The following is a 16,377-nucleotide window of genomic DNA, read 5'->3' as shown; positions in this document are numbered from 1 at the left end:
TTTATTATTTGTAATTCAATACTTTTTTCCTTTAATTCAGACTGGACTTCCATGGCTCTAGCTACTTTACATTAAGATTTTGCTGGGTAGCCTTGTATGTTTCTAAGGACTAGCAGGAAGTTTTCAGACCTTGCGCACAGCGCCAGGCAAAGTACAGTTATCAATCCCAATACAGACGGCCAGACAACTCAACTGCAAGCAACCCGTGTTCTTTCCCACTTGTGGTCCAGTGCAGGTGCTGGGTGCTGCTCCCTCTACCTCACCCTATTCCACCCCATGTCGGAAATATCCATCTCTCCCCACCTCAGGGTCTAGGTTGAGTGAGGGGAGAAAAAAAGCACCATGGGTTTGGGGGTCTGGTCCATGCAGAGAGTGGTCTGGCCCTAGAGTGCAAGGTGAGGAAATGTGGGGTGCCACACATTCTTGTTGGCAAAAGTGACTGTGCAGTCTTTGCACACAACACAGAAGCCCAGGGCCAACTCCCCAGACGGCCGGATGTCCTGCCTGGAGCAAGGGCCGCCATTTTGCTTCTGAGGTGTCTTATTGTATTGAGAGAAGCAAGGAGGACCAAAGGGCAGAGATGACAATGTCCATTTAGCATTCACATGCTGGGGAGATAGTCTGGCATCAGCAAATCTTGGCAGGTAAGTGCATCTCACCGGCAGCCAAGGCTCCAATCCGGGCTCCCAGGCCTGCTGAGGACCTCCAAGTCACAAGACCCCTGAGCTGTTGCACGGCACATCAGAACAGGTGGCTGGCTGAGCCCATCACAATGGCTGGAGCAGGAGTGAGGTAACGAGGTGGGGCAGAGAGGTGGGAGAGGAGGCTCTCTACACCGAGTGCAAATCCCTGATTCACATCAGGAATGCAGGGATGTGGAAAGATGGCCTTCCAGAAAACACTCCTCTGAGACCCAAATGCATCTTCTGGAAGAAGACTCGGAGATGGAAGGGCGTAGGGCCAGCCTGCTGAAGTGAGGCGGGGGTGGAGGGACGAGAGTAGAGAACAGCAAAGGGAAAATGGGAATGATTGCCCCATAGCTTAGAGACAGGGGTGGGGTTGGGGTGAGGGAGAGAGTCCTGGAGAGGGCAGGCAGAGTCCAGGTGTGTAGGAAGGGCCACCACAGCCCTGCCACCTGGAGGAAGAGAGAAGAGCGCTATTTCTCCTAGGCCCTAGAGAGAAGGGCTGGCTTTGGCTGCCCTGCAGAGCTAAGAAAGCGGGATGGTATGGCCCAGAAAGGACCCTTCTGGGAGCACAACTGTCCAGAAAGAGTCTTCCCCTAGCCAGTCATGTCCCCAACACCTCATCTTACAGATGGCGCCTATGATAACAGTAGGCCAGTCCCAGCATAGGTGAGGGGCTATGGACAAGGAGAGAACCCACTTGTGGCAAATTCTTCTTGAGGTTCCCCGGTGCTCCCCACTCCTTGATGCCAGGGCCCAAAGGCAAGCCAAGGATTTTAGCAGAAGTTTCCTAATTTATGCAAACCACATCAGGGTTTTGGCTGAGCAAAACACAAGTTCTAGAACTGGGAATGGCTTCTTCCCATTGTGTCTTCCGTCAGTGAGGAAGGAGGATGAACAGTAGAGAGGATTCACAGTGCCTGGAGATGGAAGATGGACTCGGTCCAAAATGATACACTTCTTGCCATTATCCTCCTCTAAGCATAAACCAACTCCAAACTAAACCTAGGCCAAAGGAGAAAGGAACGTTCTCCTGGGTTAACGCTGAGCAAGGCTATCCCTGCCACTGGGATCCCCTAGACCTCCTAGTCAAGAGCGAAGCTCACCTGCCCTGGAGGGACAGCTTTCAGAATTGGGAACTCCACATCTCACTAGTCTCTGGTCTAATCTCGGAGTCAAGGTCAAACTTAGACCCCACATTAGAGGTCATTTGCTGATCCTCTTCTGTGACAAGTGGATCGTGAAGCTCGGTGATGGGGACTTAACCAAGGCTGCACAACTTTCCAACAGCACAGTCAAAACTGAAGCCCAGATCTCGCCACTCTTGGTCCAGCGAAAGCACTTGACTGTCTTGCCTACAAATCCATACAGAAAGATCAATACATATCTACAACGGACAAACAGAGAAAACCTGCCAGCTGGAAGAAGGCACCCAAGGCATGCCAGCTTCCATGACCTCCTGCAGACAGCTAGCTATTTGCTGGGCTATCGTCCAGGGCACTTGCTTTTGGTTGCTAAAGGATGAGTTCCCTTCTCTCTCACAAAGTATTGACTAAGGGTGGGGAGGGGGTTGTGTTTGGGAACAAACTGAGTTGTTGGTTTCTTCCTGGTTTAAAAGCCCAAGCTAAGACAAAAGCAACTCACAGGAAAGCTAGTATCCTGGGGGTTATTCCTCACACATATATCATCTGGGTCCATCAGAAAACAGAAGGCTCTCTAGGACAAATCAGGGGTTTTCCTCCTCTAAATGATCCTGGGGGCCAAAGAAAAGCAGCTCTCTGTAGTCAGGGCTTCTGTTACTTTACTTGGCTCCTCACCACCCCCAGTGAATACCTTTGAATTCATCTGAATAAGTAAATAACGACAAACGCAATAAATTTGGAGTTTCCAATTTTGTTTTAAAAAAGTTTCTGGGAATACTTTTAGCTTCTGGCTATTCCAAGAGGAAACTGCCTAGCCATTTCAAATGGGACCATTCTCCCTTCTTTGTCTCAGGGCTCGTGGGTCTAGATCATCACCAGCAAAGCCCTCAAAACCCTACTCTAAAGGAACACTGAATGCATTTCTTCACCCCTGCTTTCCCGGAAGAGCTAGTGATGCTAGCTAGGCACTGAGCCTTCTTCTCCCGTCATCAGAGGTTGATCCAGGGTTATATCCTATTTTCTGATTCTGCCCTTCAAGAAACACCAAGGCCTATTTCTCCAGGACACTGCAATATCAATGCCTTTCTTTCCTTCACTGCCCAGATGGAATGCTCTGACAATGCTAAGAGGAGAAGGTAACTTTCTCTTTGGTGTCGATAACCAGCACCGTCTTGCTCCCTTTGTACTGATGCTCTGGGAAATCTGTGGTTCTGTCTTCCTCTGGACTTGAGAAGTGGCCAGCTCAGAGAACCTGGAAGTATTTATTTACTACTATGGACCAACATGAGTTCTGCCTGGGGCTGGCAGGGGTCCTTGAGTCATCTGATGGAAGAGCAGGAGACACTCGAAGGGAGGATGATGAATCTGCCCAGAAGGGCCCCTTGAGATCATGTAAAAGCCTGAGTCCTGATGGGCTAACATTAAGAAGGCCTGGCCCTGACTGGCTCAAGTTCCTAACGTAGCATCTTCCTTTTATTTCTTGGTGACTTTATAGCTCATTGGGGCCAGAGATTATAAAGAGATTTGCACACACATACCCATCAGAGCTGCCACTCCTAAACCTAAGAAACAGAACTGAGGTGGCCTCTCCCTAACCAAACATACGCATCTGTGCCAAATCCTCCCTCTGGTGGCTCACACATTTTCCCCACACAACTGCCTCTATTGCTAACACTGGTTCTTTACCAAGAGTTAAGGATGCTGTTAGCCCTCTCAGTGGCTTGGCTACTATGCTCACTACTCATATGAGATTCTGGGCAAGCCCTGTAACCCATGTTTCTAGAATGTTCTCTGTCTCCTAAAGCCTGGAGGGACTAGGACACCCTGACTTACCCTGGACATCAAACTCACAGCTCAAAGGGAAAGAATTAGAGCCACAGACCTGACTGGTTTATATAACCACTAAAAGAGGTTTTTGTTTTTTGTTTTGTTTTGTTTTTTTAAACAAGGTCAAAAAGGCTCCACCCTGGCTAAGAAACAATGTGCTCTTAGGGCACAGAGAAACAATAGGACTTTAGGCACTAAAAAGTGACACTTCTCCAGAGCCAGCCTGGGAGAAGAGCAGAGAGAAAGGGAGTGGGAGAGTTAGAAAGTCCCAGCCCTTGTGGGTTCCACAACCTACTCAGGACAGAAGAAGGTGTGGGGGTGGCTGAGGAGAATTCCCTTCAGATGCCAGAGCTGAGGAGCCTGCAGCCCCACAGCCCAGCCCCACGAATGCAGCCTCTTCACAGTCCTCGCCACCTGGCTTTCAGAGTGGTTCTAACCAATGGTCTCCTGGGGGACTTTGGATGGGGCTCCTGCCCTCTCCATTCTTCCTGTTCCCAAGAGAAGGCCTGGGGAAGCACTGGGTGGGGGGGAAGAACAGGTTCTCTTTTACTCTAGAGACAAATCAAAAGAGGGTTAGGGAATGAAGCACCGTAAGCAATGCCCTCTTGGAACGTCTTTGAAGACCCAAGGGTCTTCACAGGCATTAACTTTGGCTCAGCCACATTTCCCTTCTAAGGGCCAAGAATGGCCAGCAAGGGAAGGGGTGAGGAACAGAAGATGGGAAGAGGAGGGTCAGGGGAGGTTGGTGCTGAGAGGTGGTCCCTGCCCTCCTCGGTCCCTCCATGGTGGAGGGAAAACGCTGCTCTGGCCGGCACAGGGGGCGGGAGTTCCCGCTCCTTCTCCCTGGTACATAGGCATTATCTCATTTTTTAAAATCTGTATATAATATATATTTATATTCTGTATATATATATATATTTATATATATATTTATAGGGTCTATGTACATGTATTGCACAGGCCTCTTGCAGCCACCCCTGGTCCTGCCTTGTCAATGATAGCGGTTCCTCTTCTCGTCGCTTTCAGACGTGTAGTCTCGGGACCTGATGCCATTCTGAAGGTTGATGAGTGAGTCCTTCATCTGGAAGACAGTGCTCTCAGTGAGTGTCCACAACGGGGCAGCTACAACACCCACCTGCAACACCCACCTGCAACACCCACCTCAACACCCACCTGCAACACCCACCTGCAACACCCACCTGCAACACCCACCTGCAACACCCACCTGCAACACCCACCTGCGGCCCATCCCTGCCCATGTCACAGAACCAAGGGAAACCAAGTCCAAACACAGGTGGCTCTCAGGAGCCTCAGCCTAAGGCAGAAAGGGGTCATCTGGTCCTCAGCACTAGAAATTCCTTGGGCTTGGTTATTGGTGATAAGTATCCAGTCACTGTAAGGAGTCACCTTAAACTACCACTCTCTTGACCTGCAACTTGGATCCTCAAGATGCTTATTTTTCTCCTGGCCAGATATATATAATCTGTCCTACATCCCTCTGGCTATTAATCTATCTCTTATTTTATTATTGATGCTTGTGTTTCTAGTACTTCATTGAGGAATAGCTTTAAAAGCAAATCAAGGAACAGACCAGCATAAGAGGAAGAGGACATCAAAATGGTGGTGAGGGAACATGGTGACATTTCTCAGCACAGAAGGAAAGGAGCCCGGTCTCCTAAAGATGAGGGACTGTGAGCATCTCACCTGGTCCAGGAGCATCACTGAGGATTTGATGATCTCCCTCCACTTCTGGAGCTCGGTATCATGATACTTTTGTTGGGATTCTAACAGCTGGGCCCATTCTGTCTGTGACTGGGGTAACCTGTGGAGTATAAGAAGGGGTGGTACCCAACAGCTGGAGCTATGTTCAGTGGGCTAGTCTCTGCTCCCAAAGGACAGAGAGTCCACCTCAGAGTGCTCTCTCTTCTGCTCAGTCAGTGCCCCACTGCTGTGAAACTTAAGCTGAAACTCTAAGGACGGATTTGTAGAACTGGCCTATCGGTTCATCTCAAAGGGGTGTCCTTGAGCACAGGCAATGGAGCAGTCCCAGACAATGGGTAGGGTTGAGGTGGGGACAAAGAGGTGAGGCCAATGTTACCTTTCTTGGAGCCTGAGACCCTGCCAGGCAGTGAGGGTCTGTGTGGTGTATTCCAGCATCCACAGCTTGTAAAAGAGCATCATGTTAAGGATGACCAGCAGCACCAGACTGGGAAGGAGATACAGGGGAAAGCAAGAGCAATGAGATAAGATGTGGGCCAGCGATCTCCCCGCCTACCCATGAGACCATGTGTCTGCTTGCTGGGCCAACCCAAGCATTCCAGAGAAAGGGGTGAGGAAGCTGGAAGGGCACAGGTCAGAGAAAGAGAAGCAACCTAGTCTACTGGGTCAGAGACAGTGGGAGAGCCATGGAGAGGGGCATAAGCAAAGGTATTGAAGGCACTGAAGGGGAGGCATAGGCACCTGAATCTGGGTGCCTGAGGAAAAAGACAGAGGTGGAGGGGAAAGCGATGAGGCAAAGGGAACAATTGTAGAGCTGGTACCTGAAACAGATCCTAATGGGAGCAAGGAAGAAAAATGAGGAGGAGGTAGAGGTTAGAAACAGGAGTGTGGGGAAGGAGGAAATGCACTTCAATGGAGCCAGACAGCAAGGGAGCATCTATGAGGGAAAAAAAATAACACAAGAAGCAAAGACACAACAGACAAGGCGGCCAGGCAAGGAAGGATGGAGGGAAAGCAGCTGCAGACTCTCAGTTTCCCATGGGTGCTAAATCAAGAGATTTTCTATCAACCCAAAGTCATGCCATACCCAAAGGGTGGCACTTATGGGTAGTGGTACCTCCCTGCGGCTACAATGTCTTCTCCCTGTACCTATACCAACTATCTGGCGGGGGGCCAAAAGCAAATCAGACCAAGGATGCCAAGGATGCCAGCGAGGAGGCTGGGGAAACTCCCTCTACTCCACCTCAGTGGCTGACTAGGCCATTCTGTGACAGACGCTCACGGGATTGAGAAAAAGGCAGGGATGTGGAGAAGACCCGGAAACAGGCAGAACTGGGGTGAATCTGAGTGTGTCACTTACAAATCTGTTTGACCTTCCATATGTTTCTCACCTATCCTGAAACTGTTTTCTCACGAGGGACGTCATACCTAAACCTGCTGGGGTTGTTCTACGGATGGAAAGGAACAGAAGCTTTAGCAGGAGGCCCACCCTAACAGCTGGTTCTTAACGTGAAAGGATTTGGAAAGGATGGGAACACACAGGAAGGAGAGAAGATGGCCAAATTGCAAAGGCAAATCATAAGTGGAAAAGGGGCCAACAAAGGAAAGAAATCAAACATAACTTAGACTGTGCCTCTATTAGAACACAAAGCCAGTGTGTAAAAGTACTGCCCGACGTCTGATTTGTTTTCCCAGCCCCACGGATAGAAGTGTCCCTCTTCCGTCAGCTACAGTTCCCTAGGGCTAGCCTAAGCTCTCCGTGAGAACATCCAGTGTTGGTGTTGAGTGTCAAGACTGTCACCTAACTGTGTCAGCAGCACATGCTGAATCACCTAAGTGCCCACCCCCTCAGCAAGTGCCACACACCTCCGCACACTTGGGTGTGTGTATATGATCCTGGATGGTTTAAGTAAAGGCCATGTGCTGTCTGAGGGAAGACTCCCAAGTGTGCCAAACAGAGACAAAGAGGTGGGAGGTTGAGTCACCACACGGAGGGTGGGTGGTGGCAAGGGCCTGCTAGACACGGGTAAGCTGCACTGTGTCAGTGTGTTCTAAATGCAGGCTATTAGAAGCCCAGCCTGGAGTGCGTGGCGTTGAGTCAGAAGGCCCGACTAACCTAAACTTACAAAGGCTCAGAGTTAGCTGATGCCTGTGGGGTTGGCCCACTCGAGAGGGCATCCTCTAAGTAAAATTGAGGTGTAGAGGAGCATAAACATAGAACTAAGCGAGGGTATAGTCTCTTTCTCACCAGTATCCAGTACCTCCATGGTTTTAACAGTGACGTGAGTCACATGACACTGGTGTTTGAAGAGTGAGTTTTACAGTGTCTCCATCCCTACTGTTGCCATCTATCATGGTTTCTTTTTCTCTGTTGTTTTGGAGCCTGTCCTGGAACTAGCTCTTGTAGACCAGGCTGGTCTCAAACTCACAGAGATCCGCCTGCCTCTGCCTCCCAAGTGCTGGGATTAAAGGCGTGCGCCACCACCGCCCGGCCCGACATTCAATTTCATGCTATGTCTTCAGGACTAGCAAGAACTTTTCTTATGTTCTCCAGGCCTTTCCCCTGTAAGGAGTCACGGTACCCTGTATCCCTGGCCCCATTGTCATACTCTGCACATGGATGGTCTCATTTACATCTATAGCTTTCCTCTGCCTTCTCAGGGCCAAGCCCACATCAGCAAAGGTCTGGCCTCCTCAACCAGATAACTGATGGCAACTCAGACATTTTTGGACTTGGGCGTGGGTGTTGATATCTTGTTTGTGCTCTAACAAATAAAGCTTGCCTGAAGATCAGAGGGCGGAGCTAGCCACAAGTTAGTTAACCATAGAGGTCTGGAGGTCTGTACAGACAGACAGGAAGTGATATGACTGGGCAAAGAGAGGAATATAAAGTAGGAGGAGACAGGGTTCAGCTCTTTTTTTCTATCTCATGTAGAGGCATGTCTTTTCTGACGACTTTCAATTAAACTCCAAGTTTCTGTTCGCACGAGCACCTGTAGTCACTGTAGGCAGCTGATCTTCCTTGCTAAGCCCATCTGTGACCTGTCATACCCACTCAGCCCTTTCAGGTTGGTGGCCCCTCTGATGCAGATCACTCTAAGCACCCACACTTCCTTCAGCCTTTTGTCAACCTGTTCACCATATTACCACAGTGCTGGTCTGACTGTGCTGCTTGTGGTCTCCCCCAGAGTGTCCCGAGAGTAAGGACATCCCCTCACATCTCTCCCCCCAGAGTGTCCCAAGAGTAAAGATGCCCCTCACATCTCTCTGAGGCTGCTTCAGGGACAGGTACAGAAGGGCCACAGGAGCAAGGGCCTCTGACCCAAAGGAGGTCTGGTGCCTGACATACAGAAGGTAGAGCACCAACGTGCGTATTTGCCATGCCTCCCATCCGCCTGTGCCGTCCACACTCCCACGGCGCATCCCCGGTTCACAGCAATGGGATGCAAGCTGCAGGCTGAGCCAAGTAGAAAACCTGTCCTTAGCCGCACTGAGTTCCTTTCATTCAAATTAAGCATGTCCTGAGCACTGAAGACAAGGACTCCCACACCGGACAGTTGTGGTCTCCTAGTTTATGCCTTCATTTCTTTTGGCTTCTCATCTCTCTAGATCAACTTAACTGTCCAAGGTATCGAACCTGTGGTTTAATAATGCCATGCTAATTATAAGTCATCTACACTGAAACAAGCATCTGGTCTCCCTGGACTGAGACCATTGATTTTGTCTGGCTACCCTGCCAGTGAGGTCTCTGGGTATGGCTCTCATGCTGGGCACAGAGCAGACACTCAAGAGAACCTCTTATAAATTAATGGACTCTTAAGATGCCCTGAAGCATCCCTATGTCAGTCAGCATTTATCTTGAGGAGGGATTCTGAGCATTCTGCTTCACTCGCCCACTTGGCACAGACAGAACATACACCTTTTTCCTCCTAGAAGGCTAACACGCAAAAGTGCTGAGAAAATGCGAAGGAACAGAAAAGGACAAATGACCAAGCAACTGATCCAGTGAGGACTGGAAGACCAAGGAACAAAGAAGAGAGGGGTAAAAGTAAGGGGGAGCAAATGCTTGAGAGATGAGGATGATTCTCCTGCACCAGGCCGGAGAAGGAAAACGTTGCAGCCAGGGAGGGAGAAGAACCTGGAGTCTCTTACACACAGCTGATAACCAGCAGCAGCTTGGACACACTTTGTAGGTGAAAACCATTGGGAGTGTCCTCGGGGATATGCCGCGTCTGCGTGGAACCTGGGGAGAATAAACAGGCCATCATTTTCACAATCCACGCACTGCCGACGGGGTGCTGGTCAAGCAAGATCATCAGGGAACTGTGCAACATGCCTTCAGTGACCTTGAGCTCACATCTTGAGCCCTACAACATGGGGGGTGGGGGGGAGGGTGAAGTCCGCAAAGTCAAGACTTAGGGCAGATAATCACTGAGCAAGCGTGAAAACATAGCTATGGAACTAGAATACAGAGACATGATTGGCTGATGAAGACAAGCTAGCGGCAGCGGGCTCCCAGCTTATAACCAGCTGCATGATGTCAGGGTGAGACGTAACTTTTCTCAATCGGTCTGCTTAAATGGGACATGAATCACAAACAGTATATCTAAAGCACATAACAATGGTGTGCTCTAGTTGAGGCTGGACTGAGGAACGCATGGGAAATAGTGTCTTCTCCAGTCCTCACAGCTCTGATAAACTCACAAGTGTGTGCAAAGCACAGTCTGTGAAACACTGGACTCAGAGTCTCCAGGTCCCTTGGAGAGGCCCAGGTTTCCACGACAGAGAATATACATGAGAATTGAAAGAGATGATAGGAAGAAGAAAAAGAGGAAGAGTCTACAGTCCGGACAGGCAGGAAGTCACTGAGTGGGTCTATGAGGGACAGGTGACAAACTCTACTCATGGTGCAAACCGGGTGTGCATATATGTGTCACAACAGAGGCATGCAGCTCCATCCCATAGTGCCAAGCTACACAACTATTCCCACCTGGAACAACCATACCTGCCACGTGCTTGATCCTGTGGCCCACATCTTCATCAGTGGGTGTGGTGACAGGGCTCATCACCTCTTCCAGGTGAGGTACCCGCAGGTGGGCATGGGGGCGCTTCCTCCTCCGTACCGCTGAAGACTTATTGGCCTTCTCCTTGGGTGACTGTCTGTGCATCTCAGCCAGGTAGGTACTCTCTGTTTTGGTTAGCTCAGACTCTGTCAGACACAAAAGAGCCACGTCAGACACCTATAGCTTCAACCTAACATAATGTCTACCAGACGCAGCTCTGTACTATTGTATCTGTACGCTGTACCCTATTTTTGTGACCGTACCCTGGGAAGCTGGCCCAGAGGGAGGCTTACCCTCAAAGATGCCCATGCCAAAGATTTTCAGGCCTAATCCTGCTTAGAGGACCACGTTCCCAACTTTCACATCTCCAAGTATGTAATTTATGACTTATCACACATTTCCTAAAAAGATGCCCTCAGATCTTTCTTCTAATCAGATGACTTAATGCCAGTGTCACTACATCTGAGGTTCATTCGAGGGTGGGCAAAAATCACAGCCCCTCCTGAACGATCTCAAAGCTACAGATGGCAGTTTCTTAGAGGATACACGTCGCCAAACATACCAAACTTGATGCTCATTTCAGGAACAGAAGTAGGGGCCCTGTGAAACCAATTTATGGTCTCAGAGACCTCCTAAGTTTCCAGGCTTTCCATTCCCCCAAATGGCAGCGAGCAGCTGTCTAGGCCAGCAAGGGAAGGTTCAAGCTAGATGATGTGAGGACTGAGGTACCCACCTAGATGGCGGAAGTAGTCCTCCAAGCCGCTCCAGAAGTTCTTCTCAATGAAAGTTTTGACAAAGCCCCAGGGCTGTTTTCGATAGCGGAGCTCTGTGGAAACCCTGAGGAGCAGGCCATTAGAAACAAGGATCAGTCAGCTGTACTGAGAAAACAGGCTCCGGAGCATGGGCGATCACAGGTTAGTGCTATGTGACTCTGCCACTGCTAATGCCTACATATATGTGTATGTAGGGGATGGGGGTGGCGGGACATGCTCCGCAGCCTCCCAGTGTAGAAATAAAAGTCAAAACCATTTTAAACCCAAGGATCAATTCTAGTGCCTCTCATCATCCACAACCTTGAGTGTCTTCTCACCTGCCTGGCTCTACTCTACACTCAAGCCCTGTTTCTGAGTCTTCTCTCCCCCAACTGCCGCCCATACCACTGCCATCGCTCTTGCAGGAGCATCGCGCTCTACCCTCCCACGTGGAAAGCCTTGCTCGCTGCCTGTCCCTTAGGTGTATGAGCATCTGTCAGTAGATCTTCCCCAGCAAAATCCCCTCCACACATCAAAGCCATTTGTCCTGGTTTTCTGCTTCACCAGGGGTGCTACGTTTCCCCAGGCCTAATGGGAACATGGCCATGATCGGAGTCTTCTTATGCTCCCACCCACCACTGGCTCTCCTCATAGAGAACAGGCTAGCTCCTCTTGCGAATGTCTAGCTGCCATTGACCACGATGACTTTGAGATGGGTGTGAGGGCCGACTTTACGATAAGACTGCATGCTTCTTCCAGGGTCACGGCCTCTATTTCTCCCCTCCTCTGAGTGGGTATCACCGTAGCCAGAGCTAACCTCATCTGACTGTGAGAGGCATAGGCCGACTGGCTTTGTGAAGTCAGGATTAGGTTAGGTTTCTAGGAGCTCATTGGCCAGCAGGGGAAACAATAGGCAATCCTATCACATAGGGCACAGGGTCCTATTGCTAGAAGCAAGCTTCAGTATGAATCGGGGGCATGATTCTTGACAAAGTTACTCTTCTGATAAATGAGGTTAACTCATTTCCTTGAGTTATCCTAAAAGGCCCACAGGAGCCATACATCATGAACAGTAGGCATGGGGAAAATCTTCCAAAGAAGATGCAGAGCGCTCCAAGGGATACAGGGCAGAGAACAGTAAAGTCAGGATGGGAAGGCGCTGAGTCTCAGAAGGATCCAGGGAGGACACAGCAGTGTGAGTACTCTAGCTCCCCTTCTCCCCAGTGAGCAAATGGGCACTGCCCAGCTTGGATGCCTTCCCCCACCTCTACCCACCCAAGCCTTCACATGGCACACCTGAGTCGACTCTTGTTCCGGGCCACGCGGGTGAGGGTGTAGCGGTTGATGGTGTAGAAGTAATCGTGGTATGGCACATCATGGGTAAGGACTTCAGCGTCTATCACGTAGCATTCACTCTCCTGACTCGCTTTGTACATGGTCTGTGGGGAGGGAAGCACCATTGACCAAACAGGAACAACACCTTTCCCAACGCCCCTGCCCCTGGACATCGCTTTGACTTGGCAGCATCTGAGCTCGTGGGACGCTGCTGCCTCTGGACTAAACCAAGCCCACCTGCAGAGGCATCTCCCCAGTCCAGCTTTCATCCTTCAGGATGTGACAGTCCTTTCAGACACTCTCTCGCTGGGTTCTTTCCTCCCCATGCTCACCTGTGTCTCCCTGACAGTGGCGGTTTTGGGAGCCAGGGGGTTAGTGAGGGTGATCGTGTAGAGGATCACGCGGCTCTGGTTTCCATTCTCCTCCTTTTTCCACGGATGGAAGATGATATCTGAGGGGAGAGAAGAGCCCTGGGATGAGGGGGATGGGAACAGCACAACTCCGCTCATCCGAATCTCCCCACCAATGAACTCCTTGCCCCATGCTCACAGTCACCCCCTCCCCAGAAACCAATAGGAGTTTGAAAGCTGGGGGAGGTGGTGAAGAGGAGGTGGAGTTGGAGCAGAAAGAGGCCCATTGTGGCACTGCCGAAATTCTACAGACAGCTCCAGAATGCTGATTGTTCCAAGCTGGGGCAAGAGGTCTTGGGGCCACCTGCGGGGGTGCAGGCCACATTGGAGTTACTGTGGCAAGGGCATTAGATCCCCAGGGAGTGTGACCACCCCATGGCCTCAAGGTGCCTCTCCTTGCAGAGGGCACCCTGTTGCCTAGAGCTTTTGTTGAGCTGGGGATGATTGGCATCTCTGCTAGGCAACGTCACATCTGTGCTGTGGGAAAAACTAAGTGAGAGAGTGAGAAGAGAAGAAAGAGCCCCCAGGGTATGAGATACGAATCCTCTCTCAGCCCTTCTAGGCTCCTTTTTACAGGCAGATAAATAACAACCTGGGGTTCAGATTCCTAACACCCTAGTGCCAGGAACTCCAAGGCCCACACATGGCACAGCTGAGGACTGAATGAGCCATTGCAACACACTGAGTACAGCGGGTGCCTCCCAAACAGCAGAACAGATGTCCTGGAGTAGACACAGAGCCCTGTGGGGACAAAGAGCTGGCAGGGCCTGCTCCCTGGGAAATCTCTGGAGTCTGGTGGACAGTGGGCATATGAAAACCTGTAATACCAGTGACAGAGCAGGCCAGAATACCCTAGAGGAGCTGTGGCATCATGGAAGGCCAGAGAGAGGAGAGTGACATTGGGGAAAGAACGATATATGGGAAGAGGTAGGCAGGAAGGAAGAGGAGGAGGAGGAGGGTATACAGTGGAGAAAAGGATGGACAGTCAGGGAGGGGCCAGTCCACGGGTCAGACCAGAGAAGCGCCGCTGCTCCATGAAGTCCCGGAGGAAGGGTGAGGTGGTGAAGAGCAGGTCGTAGAGTTTGTCCACGCTGAAGTTGAAGACCTCGTTCACATACTGTCTTCCACTCAGGTCCTCATAGAAGGCCTGCACCTCTCCTGCACAGAAGGGAGGATGAAGCAGCGACCGAGGAGGACAGGAAGCTGTGGTGCCATCCCAACGGCATTGATATCTTTGTGGCTAACGTGGGTGCTACCACCAAGGGAAGGGTGGCTGGGCTCGTGGGCTCGACTGCTTTTGCCTGAATCACTTCCTTTCTCTGGGACCCCAGCTGCCCCTGCTCTGGAGTGTGCTCTGAGATCCAGAACCTAGATTCTGACTCAAGGGCCAAGCCAGTCCCTTTCAGGCTACACAGTGGAGAGGTGACAAGGTGCCCTAGACATGTATTCAGAGGCTCACCTTCATCATGGGTGTCTGAAGAATCACTGAGCTCGGTCGGGATATCCTCATTGTCGTTGAAGTCCAGCGAAGGGGAGGTCACAGGTGCAATGATCTCGATCTTCTCTCCTATGATGTTGTCGATGGCAAGCTCCTTCTCCAGGGACCCATCACCCTCCATCACCTCTTCCTCCAGCGGCAAGCCATCAAACTGCAATGGAGACCGAGAATCATCCACCCACTAGGGTCCCTCTCTGTGAATCAGCTCTTCAAGAGGAGACCAGCGAACAACCCAGCCTTTAGAAGTCATCCCAATCACAGCACAGCTGTGCAGGAGCAGGCTGGGGTCAGGCGCTGGGACTGTGCTGAGCAGCACAGGACAGGGAACTCACTGCCCTTGCCATGCCGTTTAGATGGCACACTGGTCTACGAGTGGTACTCCTGTTCTAGGCCCTTTCTGGAGCTATATTCCTACCATGCTGCTACAATGGCAGCCTGCTTGTAGCCAATGCCAGCATGCCTGTAAACGCCACCCTTCTCCTCAGGATCTCAGGGGGCCTCCCAGGAAAGTCTGGGGCAGCATTCTCTCATTGGCACCAGAAGGGAATCAGCTGTATTCTAAATCTAATCTCAGAAAGACGAAACGAAGGCTAGGCATCAATGGCGTTTCTGTTCTAAGGCTGGTTAGCCTGGCCACCAAACGTGGAATAAAAGGTTCCCTTTTCTGAGAGCCCTTTCCCAAGGAAGCCAGTCCCTTCTTGCTGACATATGCCCTAACCCTTCCGCAAAGTTCTGGCTTCTCTGCAACAATGTTCCTGCGGAGAAAGGCCCTCACAGACATTTATATAGCTTCCATAAACCTCAGCATAGTAGGAAACTAAACTGCAAAGGAACTCAACAAACATTCACGACAGATAAATAAGCAATATGTGTCCCATTGTTCTATATTCATGTGTGACTTTGACTTTGGATCAAGGAAGGGGTGTGGGGACGACCTAAGAAAGGTATCCAAAAAGAGAGGCTGCCTAGAGTAGTCCACCAAGAGGTATACGCTGAGAAGAGCTGGAATACTTTTCAACTTCTCATATGCAAACCTAATCATATAAACAAGGCATAGAGGTTCTAGCTCTCGGCCTTTGGAATAGACCCTAGCACTAAAAGCTAATAAATTCTAGGATGTTCCCTTAGTCACGGTGACCACGTGGAACCCCTTCCTACTTCCCAGCTCCCGGTTAGAAGCTCGTGTGGGGTTTAAACTAGGAGACAATGGCCACTAATCAGGGCAGGGATTTGCCCAGCGTTTATCTCCCATACCGAGACAGGGGCTTCACTGCTTCCCGTAGAGGTCAGCGTGCTGTTGGTGATGGACTTCTTGGGCAGCTGCGGGCTGGCATCAGGCTTGGTCTCTATGCTGCTTTTGGATGAGCTGTCATTCACTTCATTCTCTTCTACAGGGATCTCTTCACAGTAGCTGGAAAAGACACCCCACCCCACTCCGTGAGCTCAGGTTAGTTTCCGTGGAGGAGACTACCAGCCAGTCTAAGAACGTAGGCCTGTCCGTCAATCTGAACCTACGGGCTTTCCTGCTTCTTTTCTTTGCATGGGATTTCACGGTAACCAGAAAGCTCTCCCAAAGCCTCATTCTATTCTTATTCCACCTCTCCTTACCCTGAAGCTTCTATCTGAAACCCACCCTTACTAGACACCCTCCTTAGGTGTATGTCTACTCTTTTCTGTTGGATCCCAGCCCATGCCTATCTTCTGAATCTAACATCTGGGCTCTGAGCACATACTTCCTTTCTCAAACATCAGCTATGAAGACTGGATTCTGAATACGGTATTCCCTCAGTAGTACTGCCCAAATCATAGATCGTAAACAACAAATTTCTCTTTATTGTACATTCCAAATGAAGCAGAGGCACTTCGAGAGTGCCTTTCTCTGCTCCCCGCTCTTGCTGAGTGCTTCCAGGCCTAATCCTTGAATGTCCTTTTATGTTCAACTACTTGG

The 16,377-nt window shown here is 50.4% G+C and overlaps 1 protein-coding gene across 21 annotated transcripts in view; it reads right to left on the bottom strand.

The window, feature by feature from the left end:
* Gramd1b (GRAM domain containing 1B) overlaps positions 1-16,377 on the bottom strand; it is a 235,639-nt gene continuing 219,262 nt past the window's right edge. For 8 of the 21 annotated variants that reach the window (XM_075966288.1, XM_075966290.1, XM_075966292.1 and 5 more), the window contains 11 exons: positions 15,684-15,840; positions 14,391-14,580; positions 13,946-14,089; positions 12,854-12,972; positions 12,483-12,625; positions 11,168-11,271; positions 10,377-10,580; positions 9,524-9,614; positions 5,751-5,858; positions 5,357-5,474; positions 1-4,733 (listed from right to left, as the gene is read on the bottom strand). In XM_075966288.1, coding sequence (XP_075822403.1) covers positions 4,644-4,733; positions 5,357-5,474; positions 5,751-5,858; positions 9,524-9,614; positions 10,377-10,580; positions 11,168-11,271; positions 12,483-12,625; positions 12,854-12,972; positions 13,946-14,089; positions 14,391-14,580; positions 15,684-15,840 — 1,468 coding nt within the window. In that variant the 3' untranslated portion in view covers positions 1-4,643. The remainder of the gene's footprint in view (positions 4,734-5,356; positions 5,475-5,750; positions 5,859-9,523; positions 9,615-10,376; positions 10,581-11,167; positions 11,272-12,482; positions 12,626-12,853; positions 12,973-13,945; positions 14,090-14,390; positions 14,581-15,683; positions 15,841-16,377) is intronic. The other 13 variants (XM_075966291.1, XM_075966286.1, XM_075966302.1 and 10 more) reach the window with 3 other exon arrangements.

This window comes from Microtus pennsylvanicus, chromosome 3, assembly GCF_037038515.1.
Source record: "Microtus pennsylvanicus isolate mMicPen1 chromosome 3, mMicPen1.hap1, whole genome shotgun sequence".
Lineage (NCBI taxonomy): Eukaryota > Metazoa > Chordata > Mammalia > Rodentia > Cricetidae > Microtus > Microtus pennsylvanicus.
This window is presented reverse-complemented; position numbering and strand designations above follow the sequence as displayed.